At 44.0% G+C, this 17,276-nt stretch overlaps 1 protein-coding gene across 1 annotated transcript in view; it reads left to right on the top strand.

Moving 5' to 3' along the window:
• Positions 1–17,276, top strand: part of LOC146812991 (C-type lectin domain family 2 member A-like) — a 176,295-nt gene that overhangs the window by 105,435 nt on the left and 53,584 nt on the right. The window contains exon 3 of the mRNA XM_085620011.1: positions 8,137–8,366. Coding sequence (XP_085476137.1) covers positions 8,137–8,366 — 230 coding nt within the window. The remainder of the gene's footprint in view (positions 1–8,136; positions 8,367–17,276) is intronic.

Below are 17,276 nucleotides of genomic sequence, written 5' to 3'. Positions count from 1 at the left end.
ATACTGTGCTATGTCATTTGCAAACTTATTACCCAGGGTAATAAAATCATCACCTTAACCATGAGCAGCACATTTTACAACTGCTAGTTATTTAGGCAGCTGTATCGCCTCAAGCAAATTTCCAACCACTTCTGCATTCTTTATGGGAGTTCCACTTGAGGTCAGGAAACCTCTTTGTAGCCATAGCTGGCCAAAATCATGGACAACTCCGAAGCCATACTGGCTGTCAGTCATTATAGTCACTCTCACATTCCTTCCAATCTTGTATGCTTTCGTTAGTGCCACCAATTCTGCCACTTGAGCGGATTTAACTCCTTTCAAGGGTGATGCTTCCACAACTTTTGAAACTTTACACACAGCATATGCGGCACTCAACACTCCTTCTTCTGTTCTCAGACACGATCCATCCACAAACAACACATGATCACTGTCAGGCAGTGGAAGATCTCTTATGTCTGGTCTTGGTTTTGTACAGTAATCAAGCACATCCAGGCAATCATGATCAACATCATCTCTCACACCCACATTTTCAGCATCTGGCAACAGTGTTGCTGGATTCACATTCACACATCTCTCAAGACTCACATTTGTTGCTCCAAGAATGACTTTTTCATATTTAGTCAGCCGACTATGAGACATGAACTGTGTCCGGCTCCTTGTTAAAAGGATTGCCACATAATGAGGTACGAATACCCGTACAGGATATCCCATTATAATGCCCTCACTTTGTTCCAGACTTCTGCATGTTGCAGCTACTGCTTTCAGACAACCTGGTAAACCCACTGGTACTGGGTCAAGTGTTGATGAGAAGTACGCAATTGGTCTTCTCAGACGTCCATGTTTCTGGATTAACACTGAAAGTGCACATCCATTCCTCTCACTACAGTACAACTCGAATTCCTTTTCATAATCTGGCATTCGTAGGGCAGGAGCTTCACATAGCCTGTTCTTTAATTCTCTGAATGCTGCCATTTCTTCTGGGTTTAATTCCAATGGGTCTTTCACCTCACTTTTAGTCAATTTAATCAGGGGTTTGGCAATTGAGGAAAAGTTACTTATCCACTGACGACAGTAACCAACCATTCCCAGAAACATTCTTACCTCTCTTTGGGTCATTGGGGCTCTCATTCCTCTGATGATTTTAATTCTGTCAATGGTCACTTTCCTCAGACCTTTCTCAATATTATGTCCCAGATACTGGACTTCTTTCTGGCAGAATTGCAGTTTGGCTGGAGATACTTTCAATCCTCCATCTGCCAAATGATTCAGCAAAGCAATGGTGTCTGTCTCACAAGCTTCACGTGTTTTTGATGCCACAAGCAGGTCATCAATATATTGGACCAAAACTGAATTTTCAGGCATTGTTAAACTTTCCAGAGATTTCTTCAACAACTGATTAAATATCGAGGGGCTCTCTGTATACCCCTGTGGAATTCGGCACCATGCCAAAATTCGCTGTCCAAACCTAAATGCAAAAATAGGATGGCTGTCATGATGTAACGGGATTGAAAAGAAAGCATGACACAAATCAATTACTGTGTACCATTCTGCATCATGGGGAATCTGATACAAAATCACTGATGGACTTGGCACAATGGGACAGCATGGTACTACAATCTTGTTAATCTTTCTCAAATCCTGTACTATTCTGAACTTCCCATTAGGTTTCTTCAGTCCCACTATAGGTGAATTACATGGGCTGCTCAATATTTCTCTTAGCACCCCCTGCTGGATCATTTTCTCAATTATAGGGGTTATTCCTTCAATTATTTCAGGTGTCAATCTGTATTGTGGAATGTTTGGATAAGTTATTCCATCCTGTACAGCAATTTTCACTGGATCTACATTTCTCATCAAGCCCACATCTTCTCCAGTAAAATCCCAAACGGCTGCTTTCACTGTTTGTTTTAATTCGGGGGGCAATCCATCCGGATTGAACACTGCATAAGTCCCAATAGCCTCACTTTCCCTGTTATCTAGGGTCATTCTGTAAAGGACATCTTCATCTGGTGTCTCAAAGGCTATTTCATCTGTTGTACAAAAGATAGTGCAATTCATTTTGCACAGTAAATCCCTGCCTAACAAGTTCACAGGACTGGTGTCACACACCACAAATCTGTGCATGTCTGTGAATTTCCCTATTCTAACCCTTACTGGTTCAGTAAGATGAGTCTTTATCTGTGTGTTGGATACACCAACCACTTGGATTGCTTCTTCCGAGAGAGGAAGATTCTTTATATCGGCTGATCTAACAGTTGATCTCGTGGCTCCTGTGTCAACTAAGAAGGTAACACTTTCACTATTGATTTTCCCATCAACAAAGGGTCCTGCCTGGTCTATTTCTAGAGTTGCGCCAAGTACGCACTCCTCTTCCTCTCTTCGGCACCGTCAGAAGTCTCCTTCAGAGTCACTTCCCTCGTTTCTTAACCAATACTGTGAAACAGCGCTCGCGCGTTTTGGCTTGTTTACCTATTCATCATTGTAGAACCCCGAATCTTGACTGTACTTCTGGGATCCTCTGCTTTGTGGCAAGGGCGGTTTTGGCACCTGATTCTGCTGCTTAACAGCCTTCTGCTGTTGCTGATGCTGACCACACCCCTCGTTCTGCACCTGTGAATTCAATGATGGATTGTCATCATTAGTGGACGGTGGATTCTTACACTCGGATTTCCAGTGCCCTAATTTTCCGCAGTTGTGACATGGAAACCTTTTCTTCGCTTCCTCGATGTTACCTTTCCCTTTTCCTGAACCAAATCTGGGTTTATTTCCTGGATTATTTGCTTGTTCAACCAACTGTGCTTTCTGTCTTTCTGCAACCTTCACCTGTGCCCACATTGCCTTTTCTTTCAGTTTTCTCTGCTTTGCCTCAATCTCATCACTGAAGTATTTTGCATGTCTCAAGATCTCGTCAATCTTTTTACTGTGCCAGTCTACGGTGTGCTCCCGTATCATTTCACTGATTTCAGGTCGCAAGCCATACACAAATCTATAAACAAAATGGCTCAGGTCCTTGTCACCCAGATGTTCATCTCCACTGAACTGTTTGAAAGCTAGAATTAGCCCCTCATAGTAAGCATGAACTGATTCTTTCACTTCTTGATGTGTTCGATCTATCTTAACCCAGTCTGTTTCTTTGGGGGGTACCTTATTCTTCAGGAACACCATGACCTGCTCATATTTTTTCATTACCTCCGGGTCTGGAGCTCCTGTCTTGGGATCTCTCGGATATTCTTTAGTGGGCCAGTCTATGACTACCTTGCATTCTGCCCACAAGTCTGCTGGTACAATTATATCAAACAGACTATTCAGGTCAATCCACAGCACTTTTGACAATTTTACAAATCTGTCTACCTGTCTGTACCACTCGACAGGCTTTTCTCTTAGTCGAGGGAAATCATTCGTAAATGACAAAATATCCTGTCTGGTCCATGGGACATGTACATATCCTCCTCCTGGAATCTCTCTCATGGGATAAGCTGCCACTGTTTTCTCCTTTTCTCTCATGGGAAATGTTGAATAAGTCCTGTCTCCTGCATCTTCTCGTTTCCTGTACCATCTATCTTTCCATTTTTCTACATCTCCCCATTTTCGCAGCAATCCAATCATTTCTTTAATCTGCCCTGTTCGGCCCACATCATTCAGATTCTCTATGTCCTTATCTGTAAAATGCACCCGGTAAGGCCTTTGTAAAGCTTTTACCTTGTCAATGTCAATTCCCATTTCACTGGCTATTCCTTTCAACCTGTCATGTGTGTTCCTTGCTCTCCATGTGATACTTTTACACATGAATAACAGCTCCCCTTCCTGATGGTCTTTCAGTATTTCTGTCGGAATGGTTCCCACTATTAGCTCCTCCAATTCTATGCGTAGTCTAGCTACATCAATTGCCTGGGAATCCTTTTCTTTCCTCTGCAAAGCTTTCAGCCAATCATTCAAGTCTTCAGCAGTTATTCCCATAGATTTTTCCGCACTCACTGGTTCTGCAACTCTTTGTGGATCTAAGATCAATCCTTCAGTCATTCTGTTCCCATCCATACAACCAGAATTCAAAACTGAGTTAGTCTGCTCATTCAACTCTCCACCACATATTGTATGTCTCCACTGATTTTCTCCCGATCTCCACTGACTTTCTCCCGACCTCATGTCTGTCTGTTCTGGAGGAACAACCAATCTGTTACCTACATACGGTACTGTTAAACCACTTTCGCCCATCCTCTGCTTATCAAAAATAGGCATAACCGGACCTATGGTTACTGGCACCGTAACTGCTTCCAGGTTTTTAGTCAATTCCCTGATTTTCTCTGTCAATTCTTGTGTGGTTCTTGCTAGTTCTCTTCTCTTTCCATCCTCGATCTCATTTTCCCTTTCTATCTCTCTCTCTTTCTCTCTTTCTCTCTCTCTTTCCCTCTCTTTCCACAAGAGAACTACTGCTTTTCAACTCAGGGGTCATGACTTCTGTCTTTATAACCCGCAGGGTGTCTCTCATTGGGGTAACTGGGGTTCTTACTTCTGGTTCTCGTCTATACGGGGGTGGTCTTTTGTAAAACATATCCTCTAAGACATCATCTTCAGACTCATTCGCCCCATATCTCCTTGTTTCTACATTGTGTGTTTTCTCTGTACACTTTTTCCCTTCTATATCTCCAGTAGTTATGACAGGATGCAATCCCTCAGTCATACTAGCACCTCGCCATCTTCTCATCCGATCATGATGAGTTTCACGATCATACTTCCTACCGAACATGTATCGGTAGTTACCTCCACTCTCTGCTTTTCTCGCTCATGTACTTCATCTTCCCATTCCACCAATGCCTCGAATTGCGTCGGCCTAGGCCGAGGCTCTAGATTCATCATCTTCTCCTGTAAATTTCTTAACACGGCCAGATTAAATGAGCCATATTCCGGGAAAGCCAAAACCCCATCCTCTCTAGTATACTTCGCCCAGTTGTCTAACCAAATACAGGTATGATACCCATATTTTGCAACCATAAAGGATGCGGGGGTTCTTGTCGGAGGAAGTAACTCTCCTTCCCTAGTTATAATATCCTTATCCTTGTCGAACCAGGTCTTTACTTTACTGAATAAGGACTTCTTTTTCCTCTCTCCATTATGGTAATACATTTTCTTGTTTTTCGTAACTCTTAGTCTGTTCTACAACTGTACGATGTCCTGTCCAATTGCAGCGCGACTCACTCTAACGCACCAATCCGGAGCGTTTACGTCACTGACTTCAGTCTACGAATCCCAGCGCGACTCACACCAACGCACCAATCCTGGAGCGTCTACGTCACCCTGTACTCCTTCCAATCCCTGCGCGGCGCACACCAACGCACCAATCACAGCGCTTTCTCTGGTCTAACCCCCTGTCCAATCACAGCGCGGTCCTCCTGACGTCAGCAGTCGCTGCAGCAGCTTCTGCTCCTGTCTCCCGTCTCCCGTCTCCCCCTCCTTTACAAAATCTACTCGGTAGACTTTGTTTCAATTTCTTCGAGTCTGTTAGTTACAACATACAAACATCTCCATTGTCTGCTTCTCTAACCACAGAATAGCAAAAGACCTTTCCCACGAGAATCCCGCCTTTCCCGGGAGCAGCGCTTACCTCTGCCCCACTACGGAATCGTTACTTCCGTTGATGAAGTAGCACATCCCTCTACTCTACCCTTCTTACAAGCACCAATTAACTGTTTTCTCCGGAATGCTCCTAAGAGTTTCACAATTAACCAGAATGCCTTCTCATTCACGCACTTTCACACCAGAAAATGTAATACATTCACACAGAATCCTGTCTTTCCCGAGAACAGCGAACAGTCTGTCCTACTACAGGATTATTACATACGTTAACAAAGCAGCGCTTACCTCTGCTCCGTCCTTCAAACAAGCTCAGAGAATACCTATTACCTTCCTAGTGATAAGTGTTAACGGAAATCCCAAAAGGATCCCTGATACCTAAGACCAGAACTTCACAGATAACCTTCGCTATCATACACTCTTCTCGCACACAGAGAATACGTTTCTAATGGTAACACACGGCGATGCTACCGAATCGAACACAGACAATGCGACGTGCAACTTCAATTGTTACACGTTTTCCCCTGCATACATACAGGGCCAACAATTCCGCCTCTTCCGAAAGCAGCGCTTCCCTCTGCCCTACTACGAAACTGTCACCGACTCCCTACGTCCCAGAAGCCGTTCACAATACATAAAACTCAACACAACTTCAACATACAGTGTTAGTACAAATATCAATCAATATTCAACAAGCCTATATACACGCAATTTCACTAGACCAAGACAATAGTTAACCATCATTCTGCTACCAAGAAACTAGTGCAGATCGGAGCTTCCGAATCCCTTCTGCTTCCACGGACGGAGTGATCTCACAGTCACACACACACACACACACACACACATTACACGCTGGTGGGGCCCATTACACCAACATTCAAACCTAAACCACTTCGTCCGTGCCTTGCATAGGAGAAACACTTTCTTTGTATACCTAACCAATCTGCATGTACTCTGAGGTCGATGCGACCAACTAGTTGCTTATAAATCTAGCAAAATATTTCACACAATTTGCAAATAAATTCAATAATCATGACAAGAAATAACTACCCGACACAGAGATTCAAACAGAATGTTCATTTATCTAAAATTGTAGGAAAAGCCAATTAAATGCAAATTCATTTCTCCCATATTTACCTATTCTGTCTAAATGTCAGATCCTAAGTCAGAACCGGTCCTCAGTAGAAGAAACAGAGTTTTCTGCAGTCATGTAGAGTCACCGTCCTCTCCGTCAGCATAGGGACCTCGGATCATCAGTTCGGGAAGAAGTGGCACTAGACCTCTCTAGTCTACTTATATTTATACTAAAATTTTACATTCAAAGGTTACAAAAAGAACATTAAAACATCCGTTGAACAGGAAAAACTGTTGTCTCGTTACATTCAAGAATGTTCCCATTATTGATAATTCTAAGTTTCTGAATAGAAAGTCAGATGTCCCATAAATTTGTTACTTCTACGGATGTCTCTCTTGGATAAAAAAAATGAATCATCTTGTGAGACCACTAAAAGTTCATGTAGTCGGATTATTCAGTTGCTACAAATTTTCACATCCAGGGGTTTTTAGTTGCCATCCTGGATTTGTCGTCATGTTCATGGCTTTTCAGTTCAACTAGAAGTCAGGGTCGCAGTCCGTGCAAAGCCTCTTTCATTATTGCATCTACTCGACTGCAGGCTGCGGATGGTGGCCATTTTTCAGCAGGCCACAATTGTCAACTTAAGAGCAAAGAAACACAAAACATAATTACTGCACAGAAATGATGATACAGTGTTATTCCCCTGCTAATACCCTTATGTGTATGTAATTATCTAGCCATATGCGACATCAAAAGCCATTAATGCATTTTAATTAAAGCGCAAAACATCACATAAGCAACATCTATGTTGTCAATCTGCTCACAAATTTAGTCCACTTATTATTTTAGCCATGCAATAGCATTCCCACGTGTAATTCTTCTGTTAATAAGGTTGATTAATCAAATACGACAAACCTTTAGTAGTTACTAATTAATCAGTAGTATTTTTAATAATGACGCACAGATATTTGGGTTTAAAAAGAAAACCCTGCTCCATCACCTACACTCCTCTTTTTGTAGATGTTCTATTACTTTTCTAAATTGGTCAGCAGGTGAGTCCTTGTAAATAAACATCGTCCAAACATCACATTTAAAACTGCAATTTTTCAGTGCGCTTTCCTATGTGCTGCGGGTTCGTTGTATTCTTAGCCCTAGTACACTGCACTTGTGTTTCATTGGGCAGAGAGCACCTTTGTTTGGTGGACCTAGTCATGCCGTGATCTATCGAACAGTCACTTCTCACCAATTGTGCGGGCTCTGATCTATTGGTGAACAGTGGAAACTGCAGTGGCAGCCATTCCAGTCCTCACGTGGAGGGCTCAGTTTCCTGTCCGCTGTGAGGGCCGGGTCAAATATCTGCCGGATTGAAGTCCTTAAGTTTGCCGTGGCTCCTATGCTCTTGAGCTGTTATCCTTCTTTAATGTATAGTTCTTATCTCTAATAATTGCAGCGAGGTGTCCTGACTGTTGTCTCTTTTTCTGCTTTATTTCTAGAAAAAACCCATTATCACCATGACACGCGTGGACAGATAGAGGGTGTAAAAGGATGTGCTGCTCTAGAATTCAAGTTCAGCAAAGTGCTGCCACCTTGTGACGAAGATTCGATCTGGTACCGGAACAAATGTTATTATTTCTCTAAAGTTGACGGAAACTGGACAGAGGCCAAAGACTCGTGCGCCTCACTCAACTCCTCCCTGGCGATGATTGATACACCAGAGGAACTGGTAAGAGCTGTTACAATCTGTTACTCACCATGTGCTCCGTACCCTCTTCCCTCTTCAGCCATGCCAAGTACCACACATTAGTCGTTAGACTAACGCATTACAGTTTGGTGGTCCGCATCACCACACTGAAATGCGAAGTTATGCATTCAGGCGGGCAACTAGAGCCAAATTTCCGGGGGGGAGGGGGATGGGGCTGAAAAAGATTTCCATGGGGGGCTAATTCTTCCAGCCTAAGAAGGCTCGAGGCCAGTGACTCTAAGAAGGGGTGAAAACACAACAATAGCCTCATTAACAAGTAAATGGTCTTTAAAAGAACTGTGAAGTACTCGGGTGCGGCTGCAATTAGACGGTCACCGGCCCACAAAGCTGTCTCAGCCGGGGCTGACACACAAGATGGGGGGGGGGGGGAGGGGGCTGAAGGCCGGTGAGTCCAATGGGTCTTGCGCGCCTGCATGCATTATTAGCGTCTCCTCAGCTGTTAAGCTGGAGTGCTCCTATATAATAATGTACCGTACATGCTGCAGTAGGTGCGCACGGTGCACGCTGTTCTTGGCAGGTTTGTGGGCTCTGGCGCAGCTGCTAGAGCTGCACAGTGTTACAATGTAACACTTAGGGCATGTGCTCCCCATTAGCGTTCACTGATGTCAGGACGTCGGAGTCAGTGGCCAATGGCTGGCTACGGAGACATTGAAATATTTGAGGTACACGATTTTAGCGGCAGTTCTCAAAGTTTCTATAGACTGCACTAAGGGCTGCTGGGGCAATGGCAGCGTAGCTCGCTGCTCGCACCGTGGCGGGTATCCCGCGACGGACCCAACTGGCGGCTCGTGTACCTGCTGACAGACACTGCTGCCGCAGGCAATATGGCAGACAGCTTGCGGCTGCAGTGCTCGCATGCAGTATAACGAAACCCAACCCCACCGGCTGCGCCTGGGACAGTGTGTGTGTGCGCACTCAGGTCCTACCTGAGCCAGAATCATGATGCAGATTGAGGAGCCGTTACCACCCTCGAAAGAAGTAAGTGTGCCTGAGTGAGTGCTGTATAAAGTTGCTAATGATGCGAAGGCCAGGCTCCATCCATTGAGGTATTTATAAGGTGTGTTTCATCCACAGCTAAAGAACTGGCAGGTCTCTCGCCGGGGCTGCAGAGCAATGTGTGCTATAGTAAGCTCCTGGTAGACCTCTGCTCACAGACGAGCTGTGCTTGGGGCCTGCTGTCGTTAACGACTTTCACACTCCATGGTCAAAGGCGCTCTGCAGAGGCTGAAACATGCCATGCAACGATTTGGGCACACTTCCAAGCAGACATTCCACTTTACATCATGTTCTAAAGGCAGGATTTTATTTTAACAAGAACTGTTCCCCTTTAGGAAGGCAGCTTCTATATGACAATGTTTACCCTGTGCCCAGAGCCATACTTTGTACAAATCTCGTTTTACACACACTAACCAAAGCTCATGCTTGGAAGAAATCAGAAAAAGGAGGTAAAATACCCACAAACGAAGAAATGTAACTCATGCCTTGAACTCCAATTGACATACGATGACACAGTTTCGTGATAGCAGTAATAATAAAATGTGTTTTTTGACAGTACTCAAGGTCTCACCATCCGTGGAGCCTCGCAGTACTATAAATAACAGCACACCATCTCACACAATCAACATCAGAAAAAACGGAGACCATATCCATTCATGGGGCCTGCAGATTTCACGCCGATCCTTGCAGCAGGGACTTAAACCTACTTAGTCATATTACCTGGTGACACATTCAGTTTAGTGCCACTTGCCCTAAGCACTGCAGGGCAAGTTAAAGGCGGCATTTTGTTTTCGAAAAAACAGTAGTAGTAATAAATAACAATAAAAGAAAGCCATATAATTTTACAAACTGCAGTAATGGCATAGGTAAATGCAATAGTATTACGTGGTAATTATTTAATGTCAAACTAGTGGCTCCAAGCTGCTCGCACAAGTATATAAGTGAAGTTCATGCAGTATGGTTTGCTTACGGGTAAGCGACAAGAGGGAGAGTTCTTGAGGTCAAATTATATCTAAAAAAACAAGAGAGAGAGAGCTAGGACATGTGGACTGGCGTCCTTGCCCCTAGATTCAGTTATAAACCAACTAAGATGGCCACATTAAATGACTGTCTGACACAGTAATGTCTAGTACCTCATTGGTTGGTGTCATGCTTCATCATCGGGTCCCAGCTGAGTAGCCAAATGCTACTAAGATGTGCTACAACACCTGTTTACAGTGGAGCAGGTTTGAGGTGTAGGTGAATGTGATGAAGTGAGTGTGACTGCAAAAATACCTCTTGGATTCTACCTGTCAATTTATTCTTGGTGATCCGGGGTATGTTTAAAAACAAGAGAGTGGATAAAGGATACTATGTGCAGCCAGTTATTATCCTATGATGGTCAACATGTTTCAGCCCGCTATTAAAATAAATGGGGCTTTCTTCAGGACCTCTCAATTGACATGAGTGAAAGTGAAAAAGTGTGTGGTAAAAAATAATAACCACGTGTTAGGAAATTTTTAGTGCTCGCGCTAAGGAGCACTATGTATGCCAAAAGGGCTGACCGTGATATGGGTCCTCTCAGTAGCTATTACCTGAAAGAGAAAAGGACAAAATCCAATACTAAGTCAAGCAGTACTCAAACATTCAGTAGGTTACGCCTTGATTGTAATCTTTGTGAAGTGGAGTCAAGTGCGACAACACGCAGTGTCAGACATGCGTGCATTACCCATTCATACACATACCATGCGTTCAATAAGCCGTGCTTGTATGCGATATGGTGGTCATGCCATCAAATGCTGTGAAAAAAATGGCGCACTTTTGATTACCTTATTTATAGCATAGGTGTTCCGTGCAAACCTGTGGCAGTGAATGATCAAATATTATAATACGTGTCCGGCTATGTTGCGCCGTGAACAAGTAGTCTTATAGTTAGCAGTGCTAGATAAACAAAGATTAGTTTATATAGTTACTCTAATCGTTTTGATGGCTCACGTATCTGTTCCTGGGAGGGGGGAGCCTTTAAATCACAAACTATGGCAACAGAAGGAAAGAATAGAAGGAGGAAGTCAATGAAAAAGCCTGGCGTTGCAGTAAAAGAAACGGGTACAGCGGCCAAGAGCTTGTACCGCCGGCTGTACCCCGATTTGGATCAATCTTACTTGGTGTGGAGGTCTCTCCCGCCGTTTAACCTATTTGGTGTCCTCAGGAGCAGGCTGGCTATGGAGGCGACCGCACTCAGTGTTAAAGAAAGATTATGGTACGGGAGCCGACTTCCGGGAAGGGTGCACGTCATCACGTGGGTGAGGTCATGCAGCATCTAGAACGCTGACTTCGATACGTGAAATCCAGCTAGTGGCGGTGTATGAAAGTGAGAATACTGATCATTCTCCCAATACAGCGGTGTTTCAAATAGTTGAGATGTATGGAATAAAAGCAATTTGCTGAAGGCAATGCGACTAATGTAGTAGTAGAGCCTAAGGGTAAAAATTTAAATTATGCTCCAAATGGACTCGAGCTCTGCAATTGAAAGCAATGCTTTTGTGAGCCTGATAGCTAATAAAGGTAGCGATGTTCCGATGAGCATATATCAGAGAGGGAAATTAATAATTAGACAATAGTCACACAATGGGGCAAATGACAAATTATTGATCATTCAGCGATTAAGGCTGTTCCAGGGTATACTGTCATTCAACCCATCAATATGGGTAGAAATGCGGTTAACCCATCTTTGTTCTTTATCCAATAGTTGTTGGATATTGGTGGTGTTATTATCCAGTTGTTCAATACCTACCCAATGCATATCGTTCCGGGTGTGACTCTGTTCCAAAAAGTGGTTTGTCATGCATGATATGTTGTGCTTACAGCGGATGTTGCTTCTATGTTCGCAGATTCTGGTTTTCACTCTGCGACTTGTCATCCCCACATATCGCAGGTTACATGGGCAGGTTATGAGGTAGATGACATTTGTTGAGTTACAGTTTGTGTGTTTACGGTTTTCCCAGACTTTTCCTGGTTCTAAGTTGAGTGTCTTAGTGGTGTGTGTTAGATGACACACACTACAATCACCACAAGGGTAGTGTCCTGTTATTCTAGGTAAACCCCATGCATTATGGATAGTAATCTCTTGTCGATTTTGTTGTTGGGGTCTTGTGTGCACTAGACTGTCCTTCATGCTTTTTCCTCTTTTGTATGAGAATAATGTTTTTTCCCATTGTAGTTTACCTGTGTTCAATATTGTCCAGTGTTTCTGTACAATCTTGGCCACTTGATTAGATACTGGGCTATAGGTTGTCACGCAAGTAAGAGGGACCGAAGTATCTGTAGATGTTTTTAGTTCTAGTAGTCCGTCACGATTCTGATTACGTGCCCGTTTTTTTGCTTTTCCAATGATTTTTTCTGGGTATCCACGATTTTTTCAGTTTTGTAGTTCATTCTTGTGCCTGGTCTTTGTAGTCCTTGAGATTGCTGCAATTTCTGCGTAGTCACAAGCAATGTTCCCTCTATTTTTTTCCCTCTGTGTGCGGCAGTGTAAGGTCTCTGTACACTGCAGCCCAGGCTATGTGCACCGGCAATCAGACCACGCGTGTGGGTGCAGCGTCAAATATCACTCCAAATTTTTGCTTAAAAAAGTGAAAGGACGGTGCATTTCCACACCTGTAGCACAACATGAAGGGTCTAAAGGCAGGTGTTCAATTTAGATACACACGCCATGACATGAATTGGTTACACAGGCAAGTACACTTCGGGTTTAGAAAAGCATAGGACTCCAACAGTGGTACCATAATAAGATTTTACTAAAGAACCTCAACTCAAGGACTGTTCATAGGGTAGGAAAATTTTGGGAGCCTATACAAGATCACATATACACAATTCACATGGATATGGCACTAGATGAATCTGGCTGTGGGCGGCATGGAGAAGCCTTTAAATACAAAAAGTGCAAGCACTGGGTCAAGCCTCACAATGACCCCGGAGCCTTATCTTATTTTCTGGCTCCTGAAAATACTGAGCTTTAACACGGAGTTGCATAAAACCGTGTTCCAATACTGCCCCGCGCATTGGCTTGCAATGCCAAAGGAGTGTGTAATAATTAAAAGGAGACTGATCCAGCATCACCCAGCTTGTCATTGAGGTGCCTTACACAGTGTTTGGTTAAAGTTAGAACACTCTTTCAAGCAATAATACAGTAAATTACCTTTGACACAATTCTGTCCCGAGTCACTATCAGGAAAGTGTATTTGTTGCGCTTGATCCCATTAAAATGGAAAAGGTTGAAAGAGTGGCGGACTTCAGAAAGGAAAGAGTCTTTTGTGCTTTAATGTTGTTCTCTGCTCATATTAGTTTGTTTTGCTTAATTCCGATTCTTTTTGAATCTATACATTTGTGAGCGATAAAAGGTTCCCACCTTTTAAGTGCTGCTAGTACCAGTGATCACTCATGTTCAAGTGTTAGTAGTTGAACAGTGGTTATTGAAGGCAGATGTGAAGACGTCTTTTTCAAAGAAAATCCAGCAACACCTTGTATTGCAAAGTAATTGGTCACTATTCGGTATGCTTGAAGTGTTATGTAGATGTCTTTTTTATTTCAGAACAATTTTATATGTAAAAAGGAAACATCATGAAATCCAATACAAGCTTTGTAAAGTATACAAAGGGAACACACACTAAAATCAGTTGTGAAATCACAAGTTCTACAGTTTCAGGTGCAGTGCCAATCGGGATTAAAGACTTACAGGTACATGCAGCAACAAAGACTTTTGCGATTCCTTAATTGCGATTTTTAAGGAATCGCAATTAAGGAATTGCAAAAGCCTATGCATCTAGGAATCGCTATACAAATAGTGATTCCTACACATTCCTTAATTGCGACTCGCAAATTGCGAGTCGTAATTAAGGAATGCCGTCCCATTCATTCCTATGGGCCTCCAGGCCCATAGGAATGAATTGGAGATTGCATGAGCAATTTGCGAGTACCAGTAGGTACTTGCAAATTGCTCATGCAATTTCAAGGGTGCAAGGGTGTCAAAATGACACCCTATTGCACCCCTGAAATTGATCTGTGCACATATGTTGCACACACACATGCTCTAAGGGCATGTGTGTGCGCAACATTAAACTTTGAAAAATGCACAAAAGTGCATTTTTCAAAGTTTTTGCAAATTACCATGAAGTTCTACTTCATGGTAATTTGCTCCCCCTATTAGCGAAATCGCTAATTTTTTTACCTTAATGCATTGCATTTAAGGAATCTCAATTTGGGATTCCTTAAATGCAATTGCAATTTAAGGAATCGCAATTTAGAGATTCCTTAAATTGCGATTTTTGCATTTGGGGGGATGATGCATCCCAAATGCAAAAATACCGGTCGCAAAGGGGCAGATTCTGAGAATCTGCCCGTTTGCGACCGGTTTTTCCTTTGATGCATGTGCCTGTATGTTAAGTAATTCACTGTTATATTGGTTATGGATCAAAATGTTGGTGGGAAGCAAAATATTGAGACGCATCAGACATAAGAATAGAAATGTCACACAAACACAAGGAAAATATGAAAATGTCACATAAGGAAAATGAAACTTGCCAGCTATCTTTTGCTGGAAAGGAAGCGTCACTAATAGTTGTTAAAATGTCACTAAAAATTACACTGAAATCATGAAAAGGTCACACAGAGTAATGTGAAACCTTGACAGCTATGCATGTAATTTCTATATACGTTTCACTCCTCTTTATGGCTTGATTTTTCTGGCGAGAAAGTGTTACTCACAGCCCTGCCAGGGACCATGCATCAGACCATGTTAGACTAAAGCATTTCAGTGTGGTGGTCCGCACTGAAATGCAAATTCACGCACAATAGGCATAGCACCTGCCTTGGCTGTCAAGCCATAACTCCGCTATGCTGAAACTGGAGTGGCAGCAGGGCTGTGCGAGAGCGCTGCTCCCGGTAGGCTTTGCGGGCTGCTGGCTACAATGTATTAGTTAAAATAGGAAGTAATCCTCATGGCTGCGTGCGGCATTACGTCACTGCCACGCCATCCCTGCTACCACCAAGACCCAATCCCACGGACCCGTGGCGGCTTCTGGAGTCTAGAGCACGCTCTGTTCAACTGCTGAGTCTGAATGCAGTCCGGGTGGCACGTTTGCCGAGGGAGTCATTAGTTGTGGCCAGGAGGACTCTGATTTCTATGATTCGAGAGAGGGCAAAGCTCGGGTAAAATAGGCGCGTCGGTGCTTGTTAGTAAGTGTGCTCGCTTTTAAAATGCATGCTTTTAATGAATATGCATACTTAAGCTCATGGTATTTAGAGAAAAAACATGCCTTGGAGTTGAAAACATTCCCGACTTCAGTCTAATCTAGATCTAATCACCAGTGTATGATTTTTATTGATCCAGCTAGCTGTTTAGTGGGGCAATCAGTGCCCCAGTTGTACGCCGACGGAGCCAGAGGACAGGGCCGCCAGTCACTGACTCTGTGCCTCCTCCCGTGGAGAGCGAACAAAGACTTTAACATGTGAGGGGTGCTCTCTGTGACCCTTTGCAGTAACATTCCTATACCTGAAGCGGAGACAACATTTAACAGTATTTAACATTATTCCTGCACTGGTGAATATTGTATTGTCTTTCTATATCGCAAATCTTGCTCCCCACAGCCCACTTACTCCACGAGTGGGGCCAGCACAACCCCACAGGCACCCTCTTCTCTTATGTTGCAGTCTGGCTGTTTTCGGCTGCCTCCAATGCCGCCTCATTGCAAACACGTCCCCTGGCTGGCAAGTACCAGAACCCCTCGGGGTGATCCAGGCAGGCACTTGTGTTATGACCGATCGCCTGTTTTGACCGCTGCGCAGCCGGTTCTCGCTCGATTTGTCACATATATGTCTAGGCAGGCCTGCTTCAGGGCCCTCCTTTATCTCTTCTTAGTCTTACAAGGCCCAGTAAAACGCACTCTTTTCCAAATCTCTTTCTAATTATTATCACTCTCAAAAAGTGTTTTTTTCCATGTGATGTTCCTTTGATGGGAAGAGGAGGTTTCTGAGGTGGGAGTATCAGGCAAGTGACACTACTCAGGCTCCCTCTGGGAGAATCCCTCTTCATTACTTCCTCCACCTGACCCCGGACTCTGCAACGCACTCCCTTACAGGCTTGATTATCCACTACTCCTGTCCAGTGCACCTTATCTCACAGCTGACCTTGGGCCCCAGCCCCATATCAGGCACCATTGGGCTCCACTTTCATTTTTCCCAGTAAAAATATTAGTAAAATCACCTTCAAACTTAAAACATTGAATATAGCGGTAAATATAATTAGCACGCACTTTAAAGTATGTTGCACAGTAGCCCTTATGACCCGACTGCTAATTAAATAAACAAAAACAGAAAGGCCATGACCAGGCCGGCTTCAGAGCTGATGCGAAAATCTTTTTTGGCGCCGCACCAATAACCTCTTTCTCCGTAAATAACCTTTACTACCACCTTCCAACAGTGCCCCTCATCCCTCCATGACCCCCCTATTGACCTCCTCCTCGGATTCCCTCACTGCCACCCTCCACTAGTGCCCATCATCTCCCCATAGCCCCTCCCCCTCATGACCTCCTCCTCAGATTCCGTCACTGCCACCCTCCACCAGTGCCCTTCATCTCTCTGTAGCCCCTCCCCCTCATGACCTCCTCCTCAGACTCCCTCACTGCCACCATCCACCAGTGCCCCTCATCTCTCTGTAGCCCATCCCCCTCATGACCTCCTCCTCGGATTCCCTCACTGCCACCCTCCACTAGTGCCCATCATCTCCCCATAGCCCCTCCCCCTCATGACCTCCTCCTCAGATTCCGTCACTGCCACCCTCCACCAGTGCCCTTCATCTCTCTGTAGCCCCTCCCCCTCATGACCTCCTCCTCAGACTCC

Source organism: Triturus cristatus, chromosome 7 (genome assembly GCF_964204655.1).
Source record: "Triturus cristatus chromosome 7, aTriCri1.1, whole genome shotgun sequence".
Lineage (NCBI taxonomy): Eukaryota > Metazoa > Chordata > Amphibia > Caudata > Salamandridae > Triturus > Triturus cristatus.
The sequence above is the reverse complement of the archived record's forward strand: the minus strand, read 5'-3'. Positions and strand labels throughout refer to the sequence as shown.